The sequence below is a fragment of the Platalea leucorodia genome, assembly GCF_965183815.1.
Source record: "Platalea leucorodia genome assembly, chromosome: 16".
In the NCBI taxonomy this organism is placed as follows: Eukaryota; Metazoa; Chordata; class Aves; order Pelecaniformes; family Threskiornithidae; genus Platalea; species Platalea leucorodia.
In genome coordinates this window covers 4,970,429-4,995,352 of record NC_138838.1, presented here as the reverse complement: position 1 = coordinate 4,995,352, position 24,924 = coordinate 4,970,429, and the positions used below count along the sequence as shown (strand labels likewise).

Here is a 24,924-nt window from a genome sequence, read left to right as displayed (position 1 = left end):
GTGCGTGAGGAGAGGAGGGACAGCAGCTGCCGCGGGCGGCTGGGCCGAGCGGGGCGGAGCGGGGCGGGGCGGGGCGGAGCGGGGCGGAGCGGGGCGGGGCGGCGGGGCGGGCGGGCGGGCTGGCCGGGCGAGCCGCCCGCCGGCCGAGCGGGCCATCACCTCACGACGGCCGGGCGGCGGCCAGCCCCGCGCGCGCACCGCCCCCCGACACGTGACGGCGGCCAGGCCAATCGCAGCGCGCCTTCCCCTGTAACCCCCCCCCCCCGGCGCGGGCAGCAGGGCCGCGTTGCTGGGCAACGGGCGGGCGGAAGCAGCCGCCCCTGCCGCCATGCTGAGGGCCAAGGTGCTGCTGGTGGGGCCCCGAGAGGTGAGCGCGCCCCGGGCCCGCCGCCGCCCGTCTGCGGGGCCGTGTTCACCTCCGCCCCGGCCCCTCGGCCGCCCTCCCCAAGGCCCGCGCCCGCCCCCCGAGGGCCGCAGTCCCCGCGGCCTGCCTTGGGCGGGGCCCGCTGTGGCGGGACGGCGGCATCGCCGTGCAGAGGATGCGGCTGTGGAGGCTGGAGGGGTCCCTGGGGGCGGGAGGGAGGAGGCGGCGGGCCTGCATGCACAGGGGCCTTAGCTGGAGGGAGAGCAGGGTGCCGGGGCAGACACCGTGCTTTTCTCTTCGTTGTGGCTTTGGCACATTAAATTCCTACGGGTGTCTCTCACTCCCGCTTTCTGCCAGTCTGGAAAATCAGTGTTGGCGAACTTTGTTTCGGAGAGCATAGAAGGGATTGGCAGCTACAGCCCGACGCAAGGTGTAAGGTGAGCGAAACCTCGTGGCGTGCTGACTGAATCAACCCCTTGACAATTGTCTGCCCCTCAGAAAGTCCTGCTTTCTGGTTGCAGTGGTGTGTAGAATGATATCACATCACGTATCCACTCATTTTCACAGGATCCTGGAGTATGAGAAGCCGAACTTCAACGGCAACAGCAAGGGAGCTGGGTGTCGATTTGAGTTGTGGGATTGCAGTGGTGATCAAAAGTAAGCCAGCGTTGTTGTTCCAGAACTTCCTCCAGGCTACGTAATTCATAATAGTTCTGTTTACACAAAATATTCGTACATAAGGCCTAAAACCAATGATCTTTTTGAGACGAGGAATATTCCTGCCTCTTTACCCCTTTATATTTTTTTTATAGTTTCTGTTAAAAAGCATCTGATACTAGGTACTGTCTGCCGAGATCCCAGCTGACACCGAACTTTGTTTTCGATAAGGACTGAGTATAACAGCAAAGTCCATAGCTCCTAGAATGAAGTTACAGGTACAGGAGACAGAGGCCTACTCTGGAATTGCCTTTACCCCTTTGAAGTTATGTGTGTGGACTTCAAACAACATATATATATGATTTAGGCCTTAATTTCCAAAAGACACAATTGAGAACTGGACAGATCCATTTTTAGAGAAAAAGTTTAAATAAGCATTTGACCAAATACTACATTGTCAGCAAATCACAGGACCAACTAACATAATAGGTAAGTCAAAATATTTGGAATACAACGGATCACTGTCAAGATTACTGATGTTACAATAAAGTACTGAAATGTGTTCTTGAGGAGGGGAAAAAAAAAACTTGAGCAAGTTTGAGTGCATGTTTCTGTTTTCCAGCTATCAATCTTACCATTTTCCATGCACCTGTTTTTCAAGGTTTGAAACGTGCTGGCCAGCACTGATGAAGGACTCTCACGGCGTAATAATAATCTTCAATCCTGAGCTGCCCAGTCACCTGAAAGAAATTGAGATGTGGTACTCTTGTTTTGTGCAGCAGCAGCCACTGCTGGATAGTCAGTGTCTCCTAGTTGCACATCACAAGCCAGGCAGTGCGGGGGACACAGAAAATCTGTCCTTGGGTAAGAAGATGGAAAACTCAATCTGTAACTCAGAGTTTTTTATTGATCTATTTATCTTTAAAATTGTTCATACCTTATGGCTTGCATTTTTCATTTAAATCTGCCAATCAAAGAAAACTAGACTGCTTTGCAAAAACAGAAATAATGAATTTCAAAGGTCATCTAGAAGGTGAGCAATATTCCTGTTTCACAAAAGGGAAAGTAAAGGCAAGAAGTTTGACTTCTCTAAGATGACACAGTGAGTATGTAGCTGAGCCAGGAATTAGAACTCCTGATGTCTGTAGCTGTATGTCATCATCACTAGTAGTTTGTTTCTTACGTTCAATTTTATCTTTTGTTAATTGACGTGTTTGAGGCCATTTAAGCCTGTGCTTTATCGATCAAAAGAATAGGAGCCCTTTGAAATAAACGTCTAATCATCTTCCTCTTAAAATTAGTAATAGGTACTTTATATACTGCAAAATAATTTGTGGCTGTTTATACAAATGAGAACACACACTTCCTCTGGGCAACCTGTTCCAGGGTTCAAACAAATACATATTTATTGTAAGTATTAATACATCAATGAATATTTAACATATCATTCCATAATTTTGAAGTTATTAAAGAATGTCATGTCACTTCAATAGTAAAATTGCAATTCAGTGCTGAATTGTTTGATTCTGCCTAACTGAATGTGAGACCAAAACCAGTACTTTAAGCTTTAATAATAATGTTTGAAGAATTTAATCTAGCAACAAGTTGTACTTGTTTGTAATGCTAACAAGCTACAATGCATTTCTTCTGCACGTTATATGTTATCTGTCTGGGGTATCAAACATTGGATACTACTGAATTCCAACTGACTTCAGCCGGAGCTGTCCCATAAGCTTCACTGTGAGTATTTCTTTTATAAAAGGAATATACCTAATTATTTTTTATTTACCTTCAAAGCTTCGCCGCTGAACAAGCTGAAACTAATACATTCCAACTTAGAAGAAGATCCTGAAGATGTTCGGATGGAATTCATGAAATATTTCAGGAGCATTATCACCTTAATAAATGAGAGCAGAGAGAGGGAAGAAATGTTCATTATCTCATAACATTAAAAGAAATACTGAACAGGGAAGAAAAAGGATTATTTTCACTTTGTAAGCTATGCTAGCCTGTGAACAGGTCCTCACAATGAGAATTTGCCAGCCTATAAACACTTCAGAGAAAATCATGCACAATTTATGACTTAACCAGAAAAAAACAAGTGCTGACATCAGAGGCACTGTGGTGCCAAAGAGATGGCTGCACATCCAGGAATTTGGGTAATTTTAGCTGCACTTTGATTTCATTTGGCATCAGAGGTACAGGAAGGTATTGTTTAATATGTTAGTGTGGACCAAAAGATAAAGGTATCGGTCATCCCTTCACTTCTGGATCCCTCTCTGTAGAGGGGCTAAGAGAAGAAAGCCTGACAGAACATAAGATTTGTGGAGTTCTGTTGAAGCATCTGAGCAAAGTGCTCATGCTAGCTGTGTTCCTGGAGAAGTTATGCTTTTGGAAGTCAGTACAAACTGATTGGAACAGAGATCTGAGAAGTAGTCGTGGTGTGGAATCCACCTTTTTATGTTCCAAGTTCTCTCTCCTTATCTTTCTGTCCAGCATCTGAAGACAGCACATTTCACAGCTATTGCCTTGGCAAGACAGAGTAGGTTGCAGTCTTTCTCAGGACGAGGTTTTTCTTCTATTCCAACAAAATAAACGTGTTGTTGGGGACAATGTTTAGGTCTCTCTGGAAGGAAAAGAACTGAAATCTCAATGTAGTGCAATAATTTGACCTATGTCAGGAACTCCAACAGAGAAAAAAAAGTTCTGCATTCTCCAGAGGAGGAAAAGCCGCTTCCAAACTTGTATTACTGCTCCCTGTTGCATTGAAATAAGTGATTTCATACATAATTTACTTTCTGATTTGGTTGGTTTGTGCTCATCCCTGTTCTTAGTGTGTTTTGCTGTGGCAGACGTTTTTTTGTAACGTGCAAGTACTAAAGCAATAAAAACATTTTTAAAATGCATCCCTTTTGTTCTCAAAGGGAAAGTTAATTATCGTTTTGTGGAACTCTTATCGACTTAATTTTTAGTAAGGAAAACAGTGATAAATTTGTAGTACATTTCACACTAATTAGCTCCAACAAGAGACATTTACAAAAACTTGTCACCGACCTAAATAGCCAAAGAAATGAAAAATGAAAAACAGAAGTGTGCATCCATACTGGCACACACTTCTTTTTTTTTCAAAAGATAATTTACAGGAGAGAGGGACTGGGAACTGCAGAAATCCTTGAGAATCATCCCATTTCACCTTGTACCGCAGCTCACCTTGTGAAGTGTGACGTCAATGGCTTGTCAGAACTATGTCTGATCTACAGCACTCAATTTTACAGATTTTGTTTCATTGCATATTCATGCCATGCAGCTATATTTGAGCTGCAGCTGTTTTACAAGTATATTTGTTAAAACAACCTTGTGCTCTCACCAACATTGTCTTTTAGTAAGCATCCCTTACAGAAAGCATTTTATAAAACAGGAAGTACTTGATCTATTTTAGTTCAAGACAACGGGAGTCAGAGCTGCTTGGGTTTTTCAGTGATCTAGGTTAATTAGTCTACTGTTTTTCCTGTTTTCATAGTTCGGTCTTTTCTGAGTAATGAGTAACCTATCCTTGCGCAAATATTCTGTTTTCCATGAACAAATGCCTCAAAAATCTACTCAGTTGTTTACAAATCCTTCTCCTGGCCTTCAAACAGCGTGCCATCAGGGCTTTCTCCAGGGTTGCCTCTGGAAAGCTTCAGTGAGAGCAGCGAGCGGTCAGGGTGTGGTGCGCCGTCACAGGCTGCTGTCGCAGTAGCGCAGGTCTTGTCCTGGCCTCCTCAAAACGCCCGCGGGTCTCAAAGCAAAAAATGAGCACTCCCTTTCTTGTCAGTCCCCTTCAATGGGATTCATTGTAGTGGTATAACAATGATCGGCTGTAGCAGCTCAAAATAAGTTACTTCTATTGTTGCTTTCAGGTAGAAGATTTTTCAGTTGTTTTCATACACTGCTTGAAGCACTTCTACATCATCATGCTCAAAATCAACAAACGCGTTGTTAGAGTCTGAAAGCCTCTTCATCCCAGTTGTGTTTTGTACTTCCCCAGGTATTTTTCTCTCTGATTATTAAGCCCTTTTTATTTAAAACAAAGGCATGGGAGGTGAAAGATTACAAGATCTTAGAACAGTTCCAAGTGGTAAAACCAATGGCTACAAATAACAGAACACACTGAGCTAGGCTCGTACTTCAGGGAATTACTATTTCAATGATATGCCGGTTTGCTCAGGTTGGTACCCGGCGTGCGGCACGTGGAGTTGTGTGCACACACAAAGAACCTGCACTGTTCTGTTCCTGGGTGCTTGGTGTGCTCACGGAATTTGCCGCCCCAGCTTCTTTTCATTGTCTGCTGGCTCCTATTCTGCCATTAAAACTAAAAGCTCCGCTTGGTTCTGAGAGGAAAAGAGGGGGGTACTGAAAGAAAACATCAGTGAGAGGAAGGACACCAGGAAAGACAAAAGCAAAATGAGCAGTAAGAGATGAAAAGAAAAGGTTGGAGGCGAATAGTGGGAGGTTGGCATTTCAACATCTACGTTTTATTTATATGACTTTTGAAACAATCAGGCTTTATATGTTTGCAATCAGTGTCATAGGGTGGTCTGTTGGAGGCAGTTATTGGAAAATTCACAGTCTAACCAGAGAACAAGTTTTTTACATGCTGCCTTAGATTATTTTTTTCTTGTTGCCAGCTGTGTGGTGCTGAAGCCAATTTTTAAAATATACTGCCTTAATAAATTCAGTTTTTCCCAACAGCAACATTGTGATACGCACTGGTAAAGACTGGTGTGAAACCCACCAAATATTTTATTTGGAATGTAAACCAGTGTTTGGGTGATTCCAGGGTTGAAAAGTCAATGAACTCTCCTATTCACCACCTCACCACCTTGCTTCATATAAAATGTTAATCATGATCTTTTACTTTAAACTCTAAAAAAGGATGTAATTACAGGTATCTATATACTGCAACACATTGTTCATTAGAGAAGAAAAATACTGTTAGACAGAACCAAAGACAGATCCTTAGACTTGACTTTATATCATCCAGAAAGGTTATAATGTGTAATAAATGTGGAACATTATTCATAAAATCTGGCCAAGAGATTAATTTCTGTGACTGCTGAAGAACAGAGTAAATGCACAGACCCATGCAAAATTAATCCTTAGTACTGGAGAAGATATAGAGGAAGTATTTATTCAGAAGTATCATTTATTAATGATTTATGAAACAGGTCAACAGAAACACCCTGTTAGAAGAGGGGTACGAGAATGCCAGACGAACATACGTTACGTCTCTGACTCTGCCCTTTACAGCCTGCTTTCCCTGTGCTGTCAGCAGGGCTGCAGAGCTTCAGACACCACCACATCACGGCGTTACTCAGGTTGGGGGTGCGCAGTCCTATTTGTTTGCTTGAAGCGATGTGGTCAGTAAGTGACTGTTCTATGGCTCTGTCCATACTTCTACTTGGGAGAGCAAAAAGAATTGCCCAGACAAGTGTAAAGGAAAGTGGGGACATGAGGTAATCAGCCACAAGTTACACGGAAGTCAGTTGGCAAGCCACAGGTTTAACCAGGAGTAGGAACAATTTAGGAGCAGAACAGCAAATTTGCAGCAAATGCAGTCAACTTTACCCTTCCACACTGAGGACCTTACCACCGTGCTTGGAAGTTTGGAAAGGATTTTTGGATGACCTTTCCAAGAAGTGGAAGGGAAGGCAGAGAACCAGTGAAGTCTGCCAGCTCCTCCAAACAAATGTAGCCTTCTCTAGGTGTCCTCAGTCCCTCAGAGTGAACAGTTCATGTCCCCTTCTCATTCTGTCAGCAGCCACGTGCCCCCAGACCCCTGGTTTGTATGAACTGTGCACAAACTGGAAGTCTCTGAGTTCCCCGTCCCTTCCTGTGGTTCCTTGTCCATACTGGAATTCCCTGGCTAGTTGTTCCAGTGGCTTTTCTGCCATCACCTGCATTGTCATGGCTTGGGGAACCGAGGCTGGAATCAGGGACATAGAGCATTTTAAATATTAATTAATTCAAATACATTCAGCCTCCACAGTGCAGAATCCAAAGACTCCTGGGTACGCCAACTGTTCAGTGAGAAAACCACCTGTTACTTAAACATAAGTTATTCAGGTGCAACATTATTTTGTCACTTGGCATTGAGCATTGATAATCCTGACAGCTTACATCACTATATTTATGATGTACAGAAATTATTTTCAAAGCTTTATTGCTGTATAGCTACAAAAAGGTTAATAGCTATAGGTGAGCTCTACTCAAGTTCACGCTCATCTCCCACAAAAGTAGTTGGTACATCATTGCTTTGGACAGTTGACTTATCTGGAAAAACAGCATGGAAATTTGACAGAGAACAGTTCAGAATCAGAACTCTGCAGGGCTAGAAATGCAGGATTTTAAGACTTCAGGGTCATATATAGAAAGTTAATGGCCGTGGCTATCTTGCAGACTGGTGATTTAAGACATTTAAGCTCTTCAATTATAAAATAGAGTTTGCTCAGGTTACCTCTTACAAGCTGTTTTCTGCACACGCAGAACATTATGAAGCCAATAACTACTTGTGATGATGAAAACAGTTACAGGCACTGCAATCCAGATGTGTGGCTTCCAGGGTAAAAATCATACTTGTTTACAACCAAACTTTGGGAGTAGCAGCAAAGCCGAATGAAATACATTTGGACCTTACCAAAAAAATGCAGCTTTCCTTTCAAGTCATATATTTTGAAGGCCAGGCCTTTGGTCTCAGTTGCTCTCAGCAGTATTGTTCTAATGGACACAATAGACATAAGAAACCCTATGTTCCTATTTCTATTATTGAACTGCCAAGTGACTACGAGGAAGTCACGTAGGCCACCACATTTAAGAGTGCCCATCCATGCTGTGTTTTTGCATACTCAGTTTAAAATACATAGGGTGCTGATGCGCAGACACTTTAGGAAGCAACTTCCAGAAGGTATCCAGGACCTCTTAAAATCAGATCTTAAACTACTCAACTTTTCAACAGGGGTACCTTGCTCTGGAGGTCACTTGTGAGTATTTCCTCTTATCACTTCCCCAGTCTTCACTGGGGGAATACTTCAGTGGGGCAGCAAAGATTCCCCAAAAGATCAATTTACCTTGCTGAGAAGTTGCCTTTCCCGAGACGCTAGAAACACTCTAACAGTAACTCACATAGCTGTAGTCAGCGCTCTTCATGCACACAGAGACACTATCGCACTTGTCAATAAAAGATACCATACGCTACTACTCCAGGCAGTTCAGGGGGTTGATTCACATGTACGAAGCAGGCCTGTTGTCAGTGCAGGTGTACATTTTTGCATTGATCCATCTTCCGTTATTCACTTTGGACAAGATTCCCCTGTGAGTGACTGAGGTTTACACAACTAGATACCTCTTACAGGCACCTCCTTAGAATTTGCTGAGAATTCATCCTCAGGACATCAGTCCTCTTCACAAACAAGAGTATCTGGAAACCTCTTACCTCTTCTTGTAACCACCAGCCTGATGGAACTGGCTTTACGCAAATGGTGCACAGGTTTGGTCACCCATGCTCCGAAAGCTACACTGAATCAGAAAAGGGCCACCTGAGTGGCTGAAGGAGAAAGAAACAATTGTATGAGAAGTGTTTGGGTTTTTTACGCTAGCAACATAGGGAGAGAGGGCACATGCTGGATTTCTGCAAATATATCACAAAGAAAGAAAACTGACTGTATTTACCTGGACATAAGATAACAGGAGCAATCATCAGAGTGGGGATGCTGTTGCTAAAAGGCTGGACTATGCTGACTAAGTTACACAAACCTAAATATAAAGCACTCTCTTGTCATGTGCTCCTTTTGCTTATTCTCTGCCCCACCTTGAATTGTAGGAGGAAATAATTTGATCTTGAATACAAGGTGACCTTACATTGAAGCTCTTTTTTTTTCCCCTGAAAGAGACAAAAAGCAGGAGAAACCTAATATTCAGGCTCACATTCTATTTGTGTATAAACTAAAAGACAGCTTTGGCACAATAATATATGTGCACAAACTAGTCATTAATAACTCTTGTTATTGAAATTGAAGAAGGTTTCTAACAGAGTGGGAAAAACCTACTTGGTTTCAGAACGGTGCTTAATTAATAGTTTGTGATAGAGTGTCACTGGACTTTATCCTTCTAGTCTCTCTCTTATGAAGACAAGAGGCTTATTTCTTTTCTATTCATGCAGGTATTTTTATTTATGTAGATATTTTCTACAGAGGTGACAGTGAACCAGAACATCAACTCCAAACTTCCTTGAACTTTGAGAAGCTTGGATTCTGATTCATACTCTCCAGCTGGAGATCAGTTGAAGACGTAGGTTCTATTTATACGTATGCAGAGGAAGTAAAGCAATTTTGTCAACTTGTAACAGAAGAAAGGTAACACAAATTTTCTCACGTGAGTCTCACTTTAGAGAGTACTGTCTGAGGATGGGCACTGGGTTTTGCTTGCATAACTCTCAGACAGGAACAAAAAAAATGCCATATGTTTTGCTGAGTTCCATTGTCTCTTCCTCCCTTTGTAAGGAAATGAAAGCCTATTTCTCTACTAGTTCCATGAAATTTATCTGAATCCTGGTAACATGTCTCTGAGAATTTGCTCAGAGGGAATACTAGACAAGGGTACACCCTCCATTGCTATGTTACTGCTCCATGAGTTCCAGACAAAAGCATTTATTGTGGTTTGGCAGCAACCATCTATTCCTAAAACCCTGGGACTGCATTGTTCTTTACTTGTCAAAAGTTGATTTAGTACCTACAGGCACACAGCGCAGGATTCATCTTTTTAGGAAGGATCTTCAGGCTTTCTAGATTGTTGGGGTCACCTCTCACAGCCAGTAAGGCCACTTGGAGAAGTCACACCAAAGCTGACTCTGAAAACCAGGCCTTCAAAGAAGCAAAAGGTCTGCCCTGCAATGAATATTCCAGGATTTTTACTCTGACCTAGGTTAAATGGTAATACTCCAGAAACCGAGCAACCAACTGCCAGGCCCATAATAATAACTCTGAATCATTAAATAAAGATACATCTTAGGGAAAAATATTGTTAAGGCCCCAAAATTGTTTTGCTGTGTTTGGAATTCTAATAATGGTAGGCAAGTTTGACTGGAACTCCTAATGATACAAAGATCTTGCAATCCTATCTGTAGCGAAGATAATGACCCTGGGACCTAAACAAAGCTATTAGGAGGCCCTTCTTCTGCTCGGAATGGTGTATCTTTACTTTTAAAGCAGATCATTAAAAGTAATATCTAATGAAAACTCCATCTGTTTTCCATTGAGCATACACTTGGCTTTTTTTTTTCTTTTTTTTTCCCTAAGGTTGCATGAAGCTTTGCAGCACACAGTGCTGACACCTTCACAACGTAACAGGACAAGCCAACCCTTGACCCAGTTCCTTTGTCCAGGGAAGTTAAATATTGGGTATATCTGAATCTATTAACATAAAGCTGAACTTTTGGACCTTTAATTTCTTTCATATCCAGGAACTGGAGAGAGATGTACAAATATGGCAGTGGTGCAATAAATCTTAGGTCATACAGACCTGCACAGGTCTGAGTCTGCAGACCATAAAGGTCATTTTACACAGCATTAGCAATAAAAGCTAAAACTTGCCACTCTGTGCTCTCTCCTCTACTCAGCTAAATGGGAATTTCTGTGTCCTGTTAAGACACAGGGTCTATGACACAAAGTTGGGCAGTTGTGATCCCTACAGACGCTCCTGCAGTTTTCTATAACATGAACCCACAGAAGCCAAACAGATACACATGCAGTTTCCATTACTAAATAATTCATTTGCCAGCCCCAGAAAAACCTAGTAGTATTAGATAAACAAACATTTTATGCTAAGTGCTGTTGAAGGCCAGTGTCCAACAGACTTGTGTCTTAAGGATTTACCCAAGATAGATTTTCTATCCTCTTAGAAAGGTCTTCCTCCCTTATTCTCTTTACAGATATGGCTACCTATAGTAATGATTTGTTTAGGAATTTCATAACTTTGAGACTTCTCTCATTCTGTCAGATGTAGTTGAAAATGGTCAATGACTTAAGAAGGGACAGGTGAGATAGAAAAGCTGACACACAGGTAGACAGTATATTCTTATAGCCAGGCTAACAATCAAAGTTAAGTATGAAGGTGGAACAACCTGGCAAAGAGATCACTAACAGCACGTGTGTGGTGAGCAGGAATGTGTGTGTGCTTCTGTTCTGGTGATATGAGCATATGCTATGTGGCTGTGGATTGCTCTTTGTTACATCATTTGTTAAAGTTTAATATTCCAACAAAAATTAAAGTCGGGACATTCATCCCCAACCATTTGCAGTTCCTGTTAGACTCTTGAGACTCCATCTGATTTCCTTTTTCTTTTATACCCAGACAGCACTGGCCAATATCCACCATCCTGCCAGTTAACAAAGACTTGGAAGACTTTGGCACAAGTTCCAGCCTGTGTCTGGCTTCCTTTTGTCAGTCCTGAAAGGGGACAGAAAACAGGAAAGATCCCTCCCAATCTGCCAGGCACAGGGGAGATTCCTGGGTGATGGCTGCCTGCTACACACACCCTTGCAGACTCCTGGCACAGGGTGAGGCTCAGAGGAGGACGGGGACCAACGTGGAAGATGATGAGTTTAGCCAGATTCCACTCCAGTTATGTTTGGCTGCCAATATGTTTTCTTGGGGACCAGGATGAGCATTGTTCAGAAATCACTCATGTCTAAAGAATCGGAAGCAGGCCTCTGCACCCAGCATCCAAGCATGGCTGCTTAGCACTGACGTGTGGGGTCGCTTCATAACACAGACACTGGTTCCAGCTGAGAAGGGCTCCTAAAGGAAAAGCTCCACAGCAACAACAACCGCAGTCACAAAATTTGGGTTTAAAATTTCCATTGCCGTCTTTCTTGGGACCTTTCAGAGATCCAAGTCAGATTCAAGGGCTTAATCGGCCATTATCAAATATCATGAAGAAATCTGGCTACTTTGCAACAGAAGATGAGTGAACCCTGATCTCTAGCTCTTGTTCTGTTTCCACATGATAGCTCCTCTTCAACCATAAACAGATGCCACCTTTTACATTGGTACAAGTGAAGCTGAACACATCAAATTTTGTCTGATCTAATTCTTACCTTCTTGTCTCATCTATTTCTTCTGCCTCTTGAATTATTGCTCTCCCTATTTGTGCTTTTCATTTTTAAATTAATTGTTCATTTACATTAAGCAAACTAAACTAACCTTGCAGAAGATTAAATAGACAATGAGAGAGACTTCCAGAGTTGTCTTACTTACAGGATTGTTCTCAAAATGTAAGCAGAAAATTGGATAGGTGTCAAGGAGGTTTGAAAGAAGCAACTGTGATTTTTTTAAAGCTTTTTTCTTAAATCCTGCTGACAATTTGTAATAGCCATATAACCATTTCTTAATCTAGAGGAAGCAAAAGTTACATTTCCAATGTAAAAAATAAGCAGAGAGTTTGAACGGCTAGTAGGGTTATTAATCAGAGAGATGATGATAAGGTTAATTAGACGTGTTATACAAGTAAAATGAATAAAATCAAGATGGACTTTTATTGTCACTGAGAAGGACATGAAAGAAAAGTTAGCTTTGCTGAAGGTACAGAACCCTGACCCTTCACATGGAACTCGAGGAAGCTTACAGTTTCCCAGGTCAGGCCCCAAGAAACCCCTGTCAAACCACATGAAGCCTTGACTGCATGTTAGCAACATTAGAAAGATCAACATAGAAGGAACAGGGAAAGACTTCAGGCCTCTTATTTAGTACAAACAAGCTAAAATGGCTATGATTTCCTCACTTTTTTTCATGGTACCCTTAATTTTCATATGACTCCCTTAGGCTGATCTGTTGCACACAGATCCTCCTCCTATAGCCAGTGAACTGAGACTGCTGGCAACCTTCCCACCACCCTTCTCACTTGACCAGTTCCTCAAATGATCTACGATCCACAGGAACTTTCTCTTTCCTTAGTGTGATGTATCATGAAAAATGCATGAAGAATTTGCTCTGAACAGCTGAAGTATGAGGGAAATAAGTGAAGGGCTGGCTATGAAGACTAACTCCTGCCTCCTTTACTGGACTTGGCACAGCAGAGCACGTGCACAGTCTCAGTTTAGTTAGATGGTGTAGAAAAGAACTAAGCAACCTAAGAGACGTTCCTGGAACAAGAACAAGCATGCATAAACTGACCATGGAAATTAGAAGGTTTCTTCCTATCAAAAGATGGAAATTCTGGAGCAAACACCCAAATAAAGTAGGAAACTTGGAGGACAGGAGAGACAACAAGGAGGAAAGAGCATGTTTTTGAATAGCACCATCTATTTATGAAAAAGATTGGGAATTGACTCACTGCAGAAGCAGAAGACTGGACTCAGCAACCCAAAAGGTAATTTTCAATGCTAGGTTTCCTTTCTTCCTCTCCAAACCAGAACTGGTGAGGTCTAATTCTAAAGGAAAAACAATCTGTTCTTCCTCTGCACTTGCCTGTGCAAACATGTAAGTTAAAATGCATGTCACCTCTTTCCCATGCTCAAGCAAGGACAATAAAAAAAGAATGTAATCTCTTGTGTGGCCCATAACAAGTATAAATTAATGATGTTTTAATATGCATTGAATGTGGCAAAAAAAATCCCGTATTTCATACAGCTTTACAAATAAAGCATATCTTATATGACTGATCACAAATAAACAGAATAGAATCAAGCAGGTAATATACAAGGACAAAATATTAAAAAATTGATTCTTACCTTTTGCTTTTGTAAGAAAGTGAGACTCGTGTTCATGTTTGTTTACATGACTTGGCCCCAAATAACTTTGGAACTGGTTCATAATTCCCACTCAGATTTGACATACTTGAGACATTTAATTCCTGCAAGCCTTACGAAAGTAGATGGCCAAGTAGCGAAGACAGATTATTCATCCGTCATTGACGAAATAGGCTAAAATGAACTCAATCCCCATTAAACATCAGAGAACCCATGCCGAAACACAATCCAAGATACAAATCTACAGGAAAAAAGATTTCACTGTTTGCAGAACTACTTGTATTGAATGAGATCACAGACAGATAACATCAGTATGACAGAATCTAATCACCACTCAACAACATTTTGGAAACAAGTCAGCAACCACATCTGCTTCAACAGAACCAGAGCCTCATGTGACAGGAAGTTTATTAGAGACCCTGCCTCTCATTATTTTGTTTTTGCTTGTAACTCCCCAGCATGAATATTCAATATTGCAAAATAAAGCAGTTTCCTTCACAGACCATCCAGAATGGAGAAAGAAATTGGGCCAGACATTCCAGATCCCGAAGAAACTGGTGCCTGCAGAGCTGTGGATTTCTACCAGCAAAACATCTGGCATAAAATAGCATTAAACATGAATAACTTGCTTCTCTTTCCTCTTACCATTGGTGTGAGGCAAGAATAACTCCACTGAAGTTTGCTTGATGTATCAAGCCTGAAAACAAGACAAAAGAGAAAGAAATCAGCCCTTTATACATAGCAAGACATCTCAGATGAATTGTATTGGGTTTGCGTGGCAAGGTTTTGGTAGTGGCAGGGCTACCAGGGGTGGCTTCTGTGAGAAGCTGCCAGAAGCTTCCCCCATGTCCAACAGAGCCAACGCCAGCCGGCTCCAAGATGGACCTGCACTGGCCAAGGCCGAGCCCATCAGCAATGGTGGTAGTGCCTCTGAGATAACATATTTAAGAAGGGGGGAAAAAAAAGGCTGTGACCCCATGGGAAGCCCGTGCTGGAGCAGGCTCCTGGCAGGACCTGTGGACCCATGGAGAGAGGAGCCCAGGCTGGAGCAGGTTTGCTGGCAGGGCTTGTGACCCCGCAGGGGACCCATGCTGGAGCAGTCTGTTCCTGAAGGACTGCACCCATGGAAGGGACCCACGCTGGAGCAGTGCGTGAAGAACTGCAGCCCGTGGGAAGGACTCACATTGGAGAGGTTCATGGAGGACTGTCTGCCCTGGGAGGGACCCCACGCTGGAGCAGGGGCAGAGTGTGAGGAGTCCTCCCCTGGGGAGGAAGGAGCGGCAGAGACAGCATGGGATGAACTGACCCCAACCCCCATTCCCCATCCCCGTGCGCTGCCAGGGGGGAGGAGGTAGAGAAAATTGGGAGTGAAGTTAATCCCGGGAAGAAGAGAGGGGTGGAGGGAAGGTGTTTTAAGATTTTTTATTTTCTCATTACCTTACTCTGATTTGATTGGTAATAAATTAATTTCCCCACGTTGGGTCTGTTTTCCCCTTGACAGTAATTGTTGAGTGATCTCTCCCTGTCCTTATCTTGACCCAAGAGCCTTTCTTTGTATTTTCTCTCCCCTGTCCAGGTGAGGAGGGGAGTGATAGAGTGGCTTTGGTGGGCACCTGGCATCCAGCCAGGGTCAATGCACCACAGGAATATAACTCAAAATATCTTATTTCCTCAACAGCATAAAACGTTACATTGTGAGACGTTTTTCTTGGTTACAACACGTAAAACAGTTGCTTCACTATATTCTGAATGCAACTTAGGAATTCCCATTTGATGCTCTTTCGTGGCTTTGGTCATAGCTCCAGGAGTCAGAGCCTCTGCACAGGTAAATTTGGGCAATTCACACCACCACTCATCTGAAAAGTCTGCCCAAGAGTGGAGCCAAGTGTCCTAAGTCCCAGGAAGGGTAATGGGAGCTCTGTGTGCTCAGCCTTTCTTAGCTGAAACACTTCCTAAAGTGAAAGGAGTTAATCTCAAACACCTCTAAATTAGGTGGTCCATATGCATCAGCCCTTGACGCGCCTCTGCTCTCTCAAGTTACTGAAGTGAAAAACATGTGAGCCTGCCCTTCCTCACTGTGCCCAGCAGTGGCATGTGATTTGGAAGGCTGTGGCTGTGGATCTCTCAAGTACGGGCACTTCCCTCTGTTGTATGGTATCAGTCATACAGCATGACAACAGCTCCCATTTCCCCTTTGCACTCTTCAACTCTGCAGGACTTTTTCTTGCACATAAAGCAGGACTGGCAGTGGGATCTGTCAGTGCTGAGCAGTGGGATACCATTCACTTCCCCTGGCAGGGAGGTCTTGCATGGATGTATCCACACGAGGTCTCTATGGGGGGCAGAGATGTTTTATACAGACAAAAACTCTCCAACAGGGTTACGCTCCACAGATGGATCAGGGAATATCTTCCCTAAGTCTCTGGATGACCGCTCTTTCTTCTTTCTCCATCACCTTGAGGACAGATAAAAAGCCTTTCAGGGAGATCTTTAGTCAGTGTTGCCATTTCGACCCCACAGATGCCAAAGTGATTTTTATACTCTTTCTGCTCAACTAATTGCCAAGCCCCAACAAAGGGACTTTAATGGGTTGCACCAGGCAATAAACCATCCTCTACTGGCTCTAGAAACAGGGAAGCAAGAAAGGGAATGTAAAGCTGGAACAAAGCACAGACCCAGAGCAGGTCCAAATACTTGCAGAAAGTTATTTATCCAAAGATTTGATACCAGATGTTCTATTCAGACAACTTTAACAGAGCTCCACAGAACATTAAATGCTTCTCATGTTTTCAGTATTCAAACCACTCCATCTGGGCACTTCTGCCACAGGGCACAAACAAAACACTGCTTAATATTAATCAAAGAAGTGAGTTCTGCTCTGCAAGTCCAATATAAAAAGAGTAAGAGCAAGCACATGCTAAATTGTTCCTGGGAACACTGAACACAACAGAGGAGTGGTCTTGGATTACAGCATTTCTAACTTATGACAGCCTGAAGTCTGATTTTAGGGAGGATATATTAGCGATATGTTACTACAAACATTGTGCTAAACTGGAGCACTCTGAATCTTTGATTAATAAGTATCTTGTTCCTAATATACCAGACATTCCTCTTTCCTTGTTTACCTAGAGTTTCAACAGATTGTTGCACAACCACTCGTCCATGGAAAAGCTGCGTGCTTTTTCTTGGACATCTGTTTGGGTATCACTTCTTTTCAGATAATATTAATTTTTGCCTGTGCCCATTTTTAGCCTCATGGACTCCTTGTTCTCCTATTAGTTTCTTCTCTCTAGCCCACAAAAGCCTGTAGCCATACATAAGAATTACTACTTATTGCACACTTCTGTGCAAAATCTTTTTCCAAACCATTTTCCTTCTTGAAATCCAGGACTACGTACATTTGCCAAGCAATACAAGGCTGTGGAGACGGGGCACTGGCAGCTGAAGCCACTTCTCCCTTATTTTCTCAGTCACCAGTGCAACTTCCTAGCCTCTTTTTGCCGATTCCACTCTGCAAAGGGGAAGGATTACAGGATAAGGATCCGGCCTGATTTTTTCTCTCTGCCGTAGCTCCTTCCCTTCATGGATTTAATTTGCATACTTTTCTTGACCAGCCCCATCTACTGCCCCCTCCACTTCCTCCTGCTTGTGTCTTTTGCTCCCTCAATCATCAGTAATTCCAACTCAGAATACAGCTCTCCTTTAAAAGATGTGATCTTCCAGGTCGTCTCATGTCTTCCTGAAAGGTTGACAACTTTCCAGTCTTCCCTTAGAAGTTCCTTCTAAAACTGACTGTAGCCTCTTTTTATTTAGATCATCATGTGCCCCACCAGATGTAGCTTGACTATGAGATGGGCAGAGATGCCTTTTTATCAATGCCATTGAGTTTTTCTGTATTTACTCTCATTAGACACTGGAGGGTGCTCTTTGCACTTTCATGCTGGGAAAAGCACTTTCAAAGCAAGCAAACTGCCTCTTCTCATGAGAACTGTAAAAATTCCCCAGGGTCAGATAGAGTTACATGTCTAAGCCTCTAAATCCTGTGGGAAGAGCATGTTTTGACTACACAGAATGTAGCCTGAAGCTGCAGTGGAAGAACAGTGTAAGGACAAATGCCAAATAAAATGTCACTGCCTATTACACACAAATCCACCAAGTAGTGGCTTTCACATTCCTCCTCAAATATTTTATTTGCTAATTGGTTCCTTATCAATGTTCCCCATAGCAACAAAAGAGATCTAAGTGTCATAAAGCAGGCTGAATGACATTATGTCTGCATGTAAATGTAACTCGGATTGTGCATGGAGGAGATGATCTGAAGGAGGTTAGCAACGTAATGTGAAACCTCCTGTGGTCTCAGAGGAGAAGGAAGCTTCTTAATGCTGCATGAATGGCGAAAGAGTAAGGCAGGAAAGCTTATCTCAGCAGCAAGCATTTTTGAGAGAATCAAACTGAGATTCTATAGAAAATGAGTCCATTTTTCCTGCTAAGAAATATTCACTTTACAACAGATGTTTGTCTTCAGCTATTTTTCAAAGGAGGTCAGAAGCTCTTTGATATTTTTAAAGGTGTGATGAATAAGCAAAGGAAATATACTTTATGGCAAAAAAAGCTACAGGGAGATAGGAGATACATGTTTGTTTTTTTCCCTCCCTATTGCTGACTTTTGGGTATCCCCAGGCAAATCAGGCTATCTCTCTGGCTCTTCCCAGCCTGTAAATCTGAGATAATTTCTTCTCCTCTGGCTCTACTAAAAGGCTCTTTCTCCAGTGAAAGGTGCCATAGAAGTACAAAATATTTTGTATGTCTGCATCTAAGAGACATAGCTCTGGAAAAGGCACTCCAGTAAAATAAAGAGGCAAAGAGAGAGACCATGCTAACACCTAGGAGAAGTCAGGGAAAATAGGGAATAAAAGGACTCATAAGGATGGGATGGCATTGATAAGAAACAGTTGGACTAGCTGGGTCTACCCACTGACCTGAGATGTGGGATTTAAACTTGGATTAACAAGTACTTGGGGTGGTCCACCTCTGGACATACAGGCAGAGCCCCAGAAAAGGCTCAGGAATCACTGAAGAGTCCCACCTGGAGGAGGGCCTTGAGCTACGCTTTTGGAGCTTCCAGCAATCCTACCTGGATTAAACTGTTCAGAAGGGTGGGCTTGTTCAGCTGAAGGATTTGCAAAGGTTTGGTGATCCTCTGAAATCCTATGGCATCTCTTCAGCTGCCTCGTCCATTGTCTATACAAAGACTGCTCAGTCTTCTTGAGTATCACGTTCTTCTAAGGATCTCCAAAGACAGTTCTGAAAGGTACATACTGAGAGTTAACAGTTGGATTAACAAAACACTCCAAAATGAGCACTGCTGTTGAAGTCTCAACATGGAAATCTTTTGGCTACACCATTTAATACGACACACATGGGACAATGAATTTTACGGTACTTCCAACACTCCCTCCTTCTCTTGGCAAGTGGGCATTGCAATCATTAGAATTTATGGGATATCTGATCTGCTTATGCCTCAGAGGAAGAAAATGGGATAAATGGCCCAGTCCTGCAGATCTGACGTGATTCACTTTACTGATGTTAATGAACTGGTCTTCTCAAGATTAGGAAGCTGAATGCATGAGATGCTACTGCTAACACGGTCTGTTGTTTTGAAAAATACTACTACATGTGATACTTACATGCGAAACAGCCCAAAAAAGCAGAACCCCCTATTGTTATTTTTGGTTTTTTTAAAGAAAAGTATAATCTCATGAACAGAGTGAAAAACAAGAGAGTTCTCCCGGGGGTCCCATTACCCTTGTTGTCCCTGCTGCTGGATCACGTTGGGCTTTGCTGGGTGAGGTCTGATGAATGTGTGGTGACTGACATGGGCCTTGCTGGTGCCCGCTCTCTATTATAAAATCCTGCTACAATAACAGAGCTGGCAGGAGGACTGTGTGCATCCACACTTCAACTACTGCAATACCAAGTCCAGCATCTCTGCTTAAATCACTGATGAAGGCGGATTTGGGCTAAGGCTAAACACTGCATGGCTCAGCACAATCCTACACTCCACACTCTCTGCTTCACTACAACAGTTCTCTCTAACACAAAGGCAGAGCAGGCCATAGGGCACTAGCAGTTTAAACCGCTACGGGAAGGTTTGCCAAAGTATTTGCTGCACCCCCTTGCATCCTTCTCTGTGTGTCTGTAGACAGGTGCAGGTAACTTTGTTAATACAGGTATAGTGAGTCTGAATGGCTTAGGGCATATTTTTAGATGTTCCAATGAAGCAGCGTGTAAGTACAAAGCAGCGTTGGTTTTGTGCCTCCCTGCAATGCCAATTCTAATGAAGTATTGCTGAGCAAGGTTACCCAAAAGACTGTGCTCTTAATGTGTCCTTTGTTATGCATATAGAATGAGTTTCTGATTCCTTGGTTATTTTGCAGTAAGAAAAATTGTTTTGTTTCATGGTAGATCACAATATTGAATGAGCTTGCCCCTTGGGAACCCAGAGTGCTTTCAAATCTTAATATAGACATCTTTCAAATGAGATCATTAATGTGCATATATCTAGATTTAGGGCCAATGCAAGCACTTTGATTTTTTCCTGCCAAATTTTCATTTTTGGCTTCATTTGCTTCCCATATATTCAAAGAACTGTACCATGTGGAATCCTTTAAACAATAGACGGGATAACATAATTTTTCAATTGCTCTTGAAAAGGTTTTTAACCACATAAACTATTCCAGGGTTCGCTAAGAAGTTACCATTGCAAATAATGTAATTGTTCCAGACTGAATTCCTTGCATTCCAGAATAACTTTCGAAGCAAAGAGCATGACTGGTTTGGGATTTTTAACCAACCTCTTTATGGTAATACTTAGATGAATGTAAATTTTCTCGAAAAGCTTTGCATTAAAAAGAAAGGACCAAAGCCTACAAACCCTCATATCTGCAGAACTAATACTTAGTGCTAATGACACATCAATCTCAACAAAAGGAAAATAAATGTTTAAACGTTAGGAAACTCTGAACACTTTTCTATTTTAAACAATAAAAAGTAAGAAAAACAGTAGACAAACTCTGGCACACCTAGAAATATATAAAGCGCAAGCAATAAATTCTGGTTTTCCTCTTCTCTTTCGCTAGAAGGACAAGTCCGTTACTTGCCTTTTGAATGAACCCAAGGCTTGCTGTCGTGAGCAGCTGAGTCGCTCCTTCAAGAGGTGTGCAACTTCTATTTCCCTGGGCTTCACCTGGAGTTAAGAACACACAATTTTTTCTGGTCATATAGCTTACTGTCCACATTCAAGTCATTCTTGTTGCATTCATCTAAAGACAATGTCATTTCATGGTTTGTCCAATGAAGGAGATGTTACCAAAATCTTCACTGTGTAACACCTACAGGTAGACTCATCTAGGATAGATGAGCCGTTGCTCTTGAAATTAGTTCTCCTATTTGCTGAGGGTCCTCAGTTTTGCAATTTTCTTCCTCTATGAGTGCAGTGGAGTCTAGTCTTGGCAACCCACAAAGCCACTTCCCAAATCTACCTTGTTACTCAGCTTTCTGGGATGACCTGAATTAAACAGTGGGTGGTTTATGAGATGAGCTACGCTGGGGAGCAGGGCCTGTAATTCACTGCATACTCCTACCACATGGGGCACCACGGAATCAAACTCCTCTGTGGCCAGTAGGCCATTAAAGCAACATAAATGGGAAACAGCACACTTCAGAAGGTCTTTTTGATCTCCATTTTGATTCTGTGCTACAGGCCAGCTTCTCATTTCCCACACATCAGTCTGTTTCCACTGAATTCACACCAGATGTAGACTTGGCCTTCCAAGTCCAGAACTTTAGTTTATCTTTTTAAAGAGACTGTTCTTTGTAGAATCGGCTTAGCTGTTATATAAAACAAGTACTTTGTACCTTTCAAAACTAAAGGGATTATCTTCGTATTTCATTAGCCTCACTTCTATGAATACAAAGCTTTTGTGATCATACTCTTCATCGGTCTGATCACAGCCCTGGCCCTCTGATCATCCACATCAAGGGACTTGCTGGAGTGTGCAGTGACTTCCCCCAAAGCTGCGTACTTTGCTGCAAGTGGTAGGACAATGTATGTAATTGGGTCTTGTTCTGACATGGAGCCAGGGTAACTCAACCAGACTTAGGATCTGGGACTAGTTTCGCAGATAAAGACAGCGATCATTACATTCTCCAAAGTCTAATGAAAATAAATGCTTTAGTTGAGGTTAAAGTGCCCCAATTAAAGGCAAAAAAAAAAAAAAAAAAAAAACCAAAAAGAAAAAGCAAAGACACACAAAGAGAAAAATCTTTCTACATCCTCAAAAAAAAAAGTAGGAAAAGTTTCATTTGGAACTTGGGTATTCATAAGCACTGAAGTCAGTCAACCACAAGACAGATCTATTAGGAAAACAGATTTAATTAGCTCTTCGGCTACTTGTTTATTTTATTTTCCTCAGGCAAAAAGAAAGTACTTCTCTCCTAGATGTGTTAGGTAAATTACTTCACTATGCTCTTTGCAACCAACTAACCACAGCCCCCCTCAGTTTACTTCTGGTCTACAGACAACCACCGAGTGCACACACTTACCGCTTGTCACTGGATGTTGCTGTTTAAACAAAAGCTGCAAACTTATCTTTTTCAGTAAGCCTGCATGATTAAATTTCAGGCAGAGTGCAAGGTGACAGCTACTCCTCCAGCTTGTACTAATGCAGCACACACCCTCCAGGAAGATGGATCTTCCATTAACGTGTGTCTGCTGCTTCTGGTGCTGATGCTGAAAATGCCCACGTTAGACTCCGAGGCCAAATATATTTGATAAAAATGCATGGGATTCTAGGAGCACTATTATTTCTGGAGAAGCTTATTCCAGAAATAGTCTCTGCTCACCTGCAGCTCTCTAGATCTGACCCACATCTCACTGATCCATTAATACTGCGCTTGTCCAACATTTACAACACAGGGATTGGAATTCAGGACTTTTGGTCTCTGCTGGTTCTGCCACTGCAATAAAACTGTTTCTATGACTGCAAACCACTGTTAAACTTAAACTTAAGGTTTAGTTGAGTCATGTTGGAAAAATCCTTTAAGATCAAGGCTGTAAGATCTACAAGTGATTAGAATTAAATGGGACATTTTGGGAGGCACATAGGAAGTTACCTGTTTGTTCCAGGTTCAAAGACATTGTGAATAGATACTACATAAACCTTTGCCTCTGTCAAGTCCAATTGCTGTCCAGAAAAAGAAGGAAAGATTAAGTATGAACCATACCTATAAAGCTAGTACAGCTTTAGATTGGAGAACAAGAAAGAAAGGAACAAATACGAGCCCTTTGAGAGTTTTCCTATTCTTCAAACTACTGTATAAATCCCATTTAATATGTAAGCTCAGGAGTTCTGATGCAGATTTTGAAATGTTGCAGTTTCAATAGTCAATATTTTGATGATGGAAGTGATGGAAGGGATATGATATTCATCCCTTAATAAGCGCTTGTAGGTACAAGAGGTATCAAGCTTGATATTATCTTACTTTCTGTTTGCAGCAGGAGTGATGCATAAGGGTTTGATCCCGGACCAATCAAGACATATGGGAGTTTTGCCTTGACATGAACAAGATGAAAGCAGCTGCTAATATGGGTGGTTTGGGGTGCCCATATGAACACACGAGGACAGAGTTTCAAGAGCTCAGTTCCCATGGTTAGGACTAGATTTTCAAAAGGATTTATGTGTTGAATGCTTATAATATCCAGCTACTTCTAAAAGAGCCTAAGCAGGAGCTAAGAAATTTGGAAATGTACCTCAAGTGATAGATACTTAGTCCTTTGATCATTTTGTCACTAAGCCAGCAATTCTGTGAGCAATCTGCAGCTCTGGGTTCTCCAAATACCTATGAAAAGAAAGCTCTAAATGCCTCAAGTTGGGAACACTGAAAAGTTAAGTCTTCACTTTAAACCTGCTTTTTACAACAGCAAAGACTGAGAAGATTTACCTCAATTTATCAAAACAGGCAAAATGCAAAGGATTAATTTTCAAAGACTCCCTATTTCAAGTTTGTATTTGGTTTAACAGAGCAAAAATTTAGTATGAAATGCAGAATCCCATGTCTTGCCATACCACCTATTTTGATAGCAAGGCCTGATAGACTGTGGCAACAAGTGAGGGGAAGGGTGAAGTCCTGTGGGACCCAGTTTAAAAATGACTGATTTTTAGGGCATGCAAGCTACAAGAAAGGTAAGCTGTAAAAGATCCTGCCCTTAACAGGACTTGGTATCTTCCTATCTACTCCAACACTGCTTTCTCTGGTTTTACACGTGCCCAGAGGATGTAAATCTATGTTTTACGCCCTTCTCCACCAATACCGACACGCACCATGTGTGGTGGGGAAGAGACCCCGTGGCTGGACAGGCTTCTTCCACCATCCATCCTGGTCACACCTGCCTCCCTCCCTAGATCATACAGCAGAATAGGATTTTGTTGGTGTCACCTTAACCAATTCGCTTAATAATAAAAGGTAACGATACTTTTAGGCTAGCCTAACTGCAAGCAGACCCAGGGACGTCTCCCCGGCCCGGGATGCCCGGGGGCAAGGCCTTGCCGCGGCCCGGGAGACCACTCGGGCCCGCAGGCGAGGCCGAGGCCGTGGGGACAGGCCGGGCGGAGGGGGCAGGCGGCGGCTCAGCACCGCCCGGCCTTGCCCGCGCCACGACCGGGCCCTCAGGCGCACCCGGGGCGGCGGGAACCCCGTCGGGCGCCTTCAGCCCCACCGGCCCCTCCGTCAGCCCGCCGCCGCCCCGGCCCTGCCCGTCACGGGCGGAGGCCTCGGCCCCGGCCGGGGCCGGCTCTGCCTCCCCTCCCGGCCGCAGGCTGACAAAGCACCTCAGCATGGGGCCGGGCGGCGGCAGCCGGCCCGGGAGAAGCCACCCTGCCCCCGTCCCCGCCAGCGCGGCCCCGGCCCTCCCAGCCCCGGTGGCGGCAGCCGGTCCCGTGGTCTCACCGTGGGCGCCTGCGCGGCGCTCCTCCTCCTCCTCCTCCTCCTCCTCCCGCCGGCGGCGGCCGCTGTCAGGATGAGGCGGAGGAGGCGGAGGCCCAGGCCGGCAGCTCCCGTCTC

The 24,924-nt window shown here is 43.1% G+C and overlaps 1 protein-coding gene and 1 long non-coding RNA gene across 2 annotated transcripts; one reads left to right on the top strand and one right to left on the bottom strand.

Annotated features, from left to right (window-relative positions):
* The first annotated feature begins 311 nt into the window (after window positions 1–311).
* IFT22 (intraflagellar transport 22) lies at window positions 312–3,886 on the top strand. The gene is made up of 5 exons (XM_082328556.1): window positions 312–367; window positions 722–801; window positions 932–1,021; window positions 1,683–1,885; window positions 2,819–3,886. Exons 1-5 carry the CDS (start codon window positions 329–331, stop codon window positions 2,965–2,967), a joined length of 561 nt encoding a protein of 186 aa, XP_082184682.1. The 5' UTR covers window positions 312–328; the 3' UTR covers window positions 2,968–3,886.
* On the bottom strand, window positions 920–24,905 carry LOC309598212. The gene is made up of 7 exons (XR_014230005.1): window positions 24,811–24,905; window positions 20,964–21,049; window positions 18,938–19,107; window positions 14,449–14,500; window positions 2,811–2,918; window positions 1,657–1,761; window positions 920–1,077 (listed from the first exon to the last, which is right to left on the bottom strand). It is a non-coding gene; the product is annotated as an uncharacterized lncRNA (long non-coding RNA).
* Window positions 24,906–24,924: the final 19 nt, after the last annotated feature.

Bases quoted from the DNA above. Each gene is read 5' to 3' on its own strand.
- IFT22 (XM_082328556.1), top strand. From the start codon at position 329: ATGCTGAGGGCCAAGGTGCTGCTGGTGGGGCCCCGAGAG. The intron at 368-721 runs GTGAGCGCGCCC...GCTTTCTGCCAG, and splicing joins TGCTGGTGGGGCCCCGAGAG to TCTGGAAAATCAGTGTTGGC. The intron at 1,022-1,682 runs GTAAGCCAGCGT...CTGTTTTTCAAG, and splicing joins GATTGCAGTGGTGATCAAAA to GTTTGAAACGTGCTGGCCAG.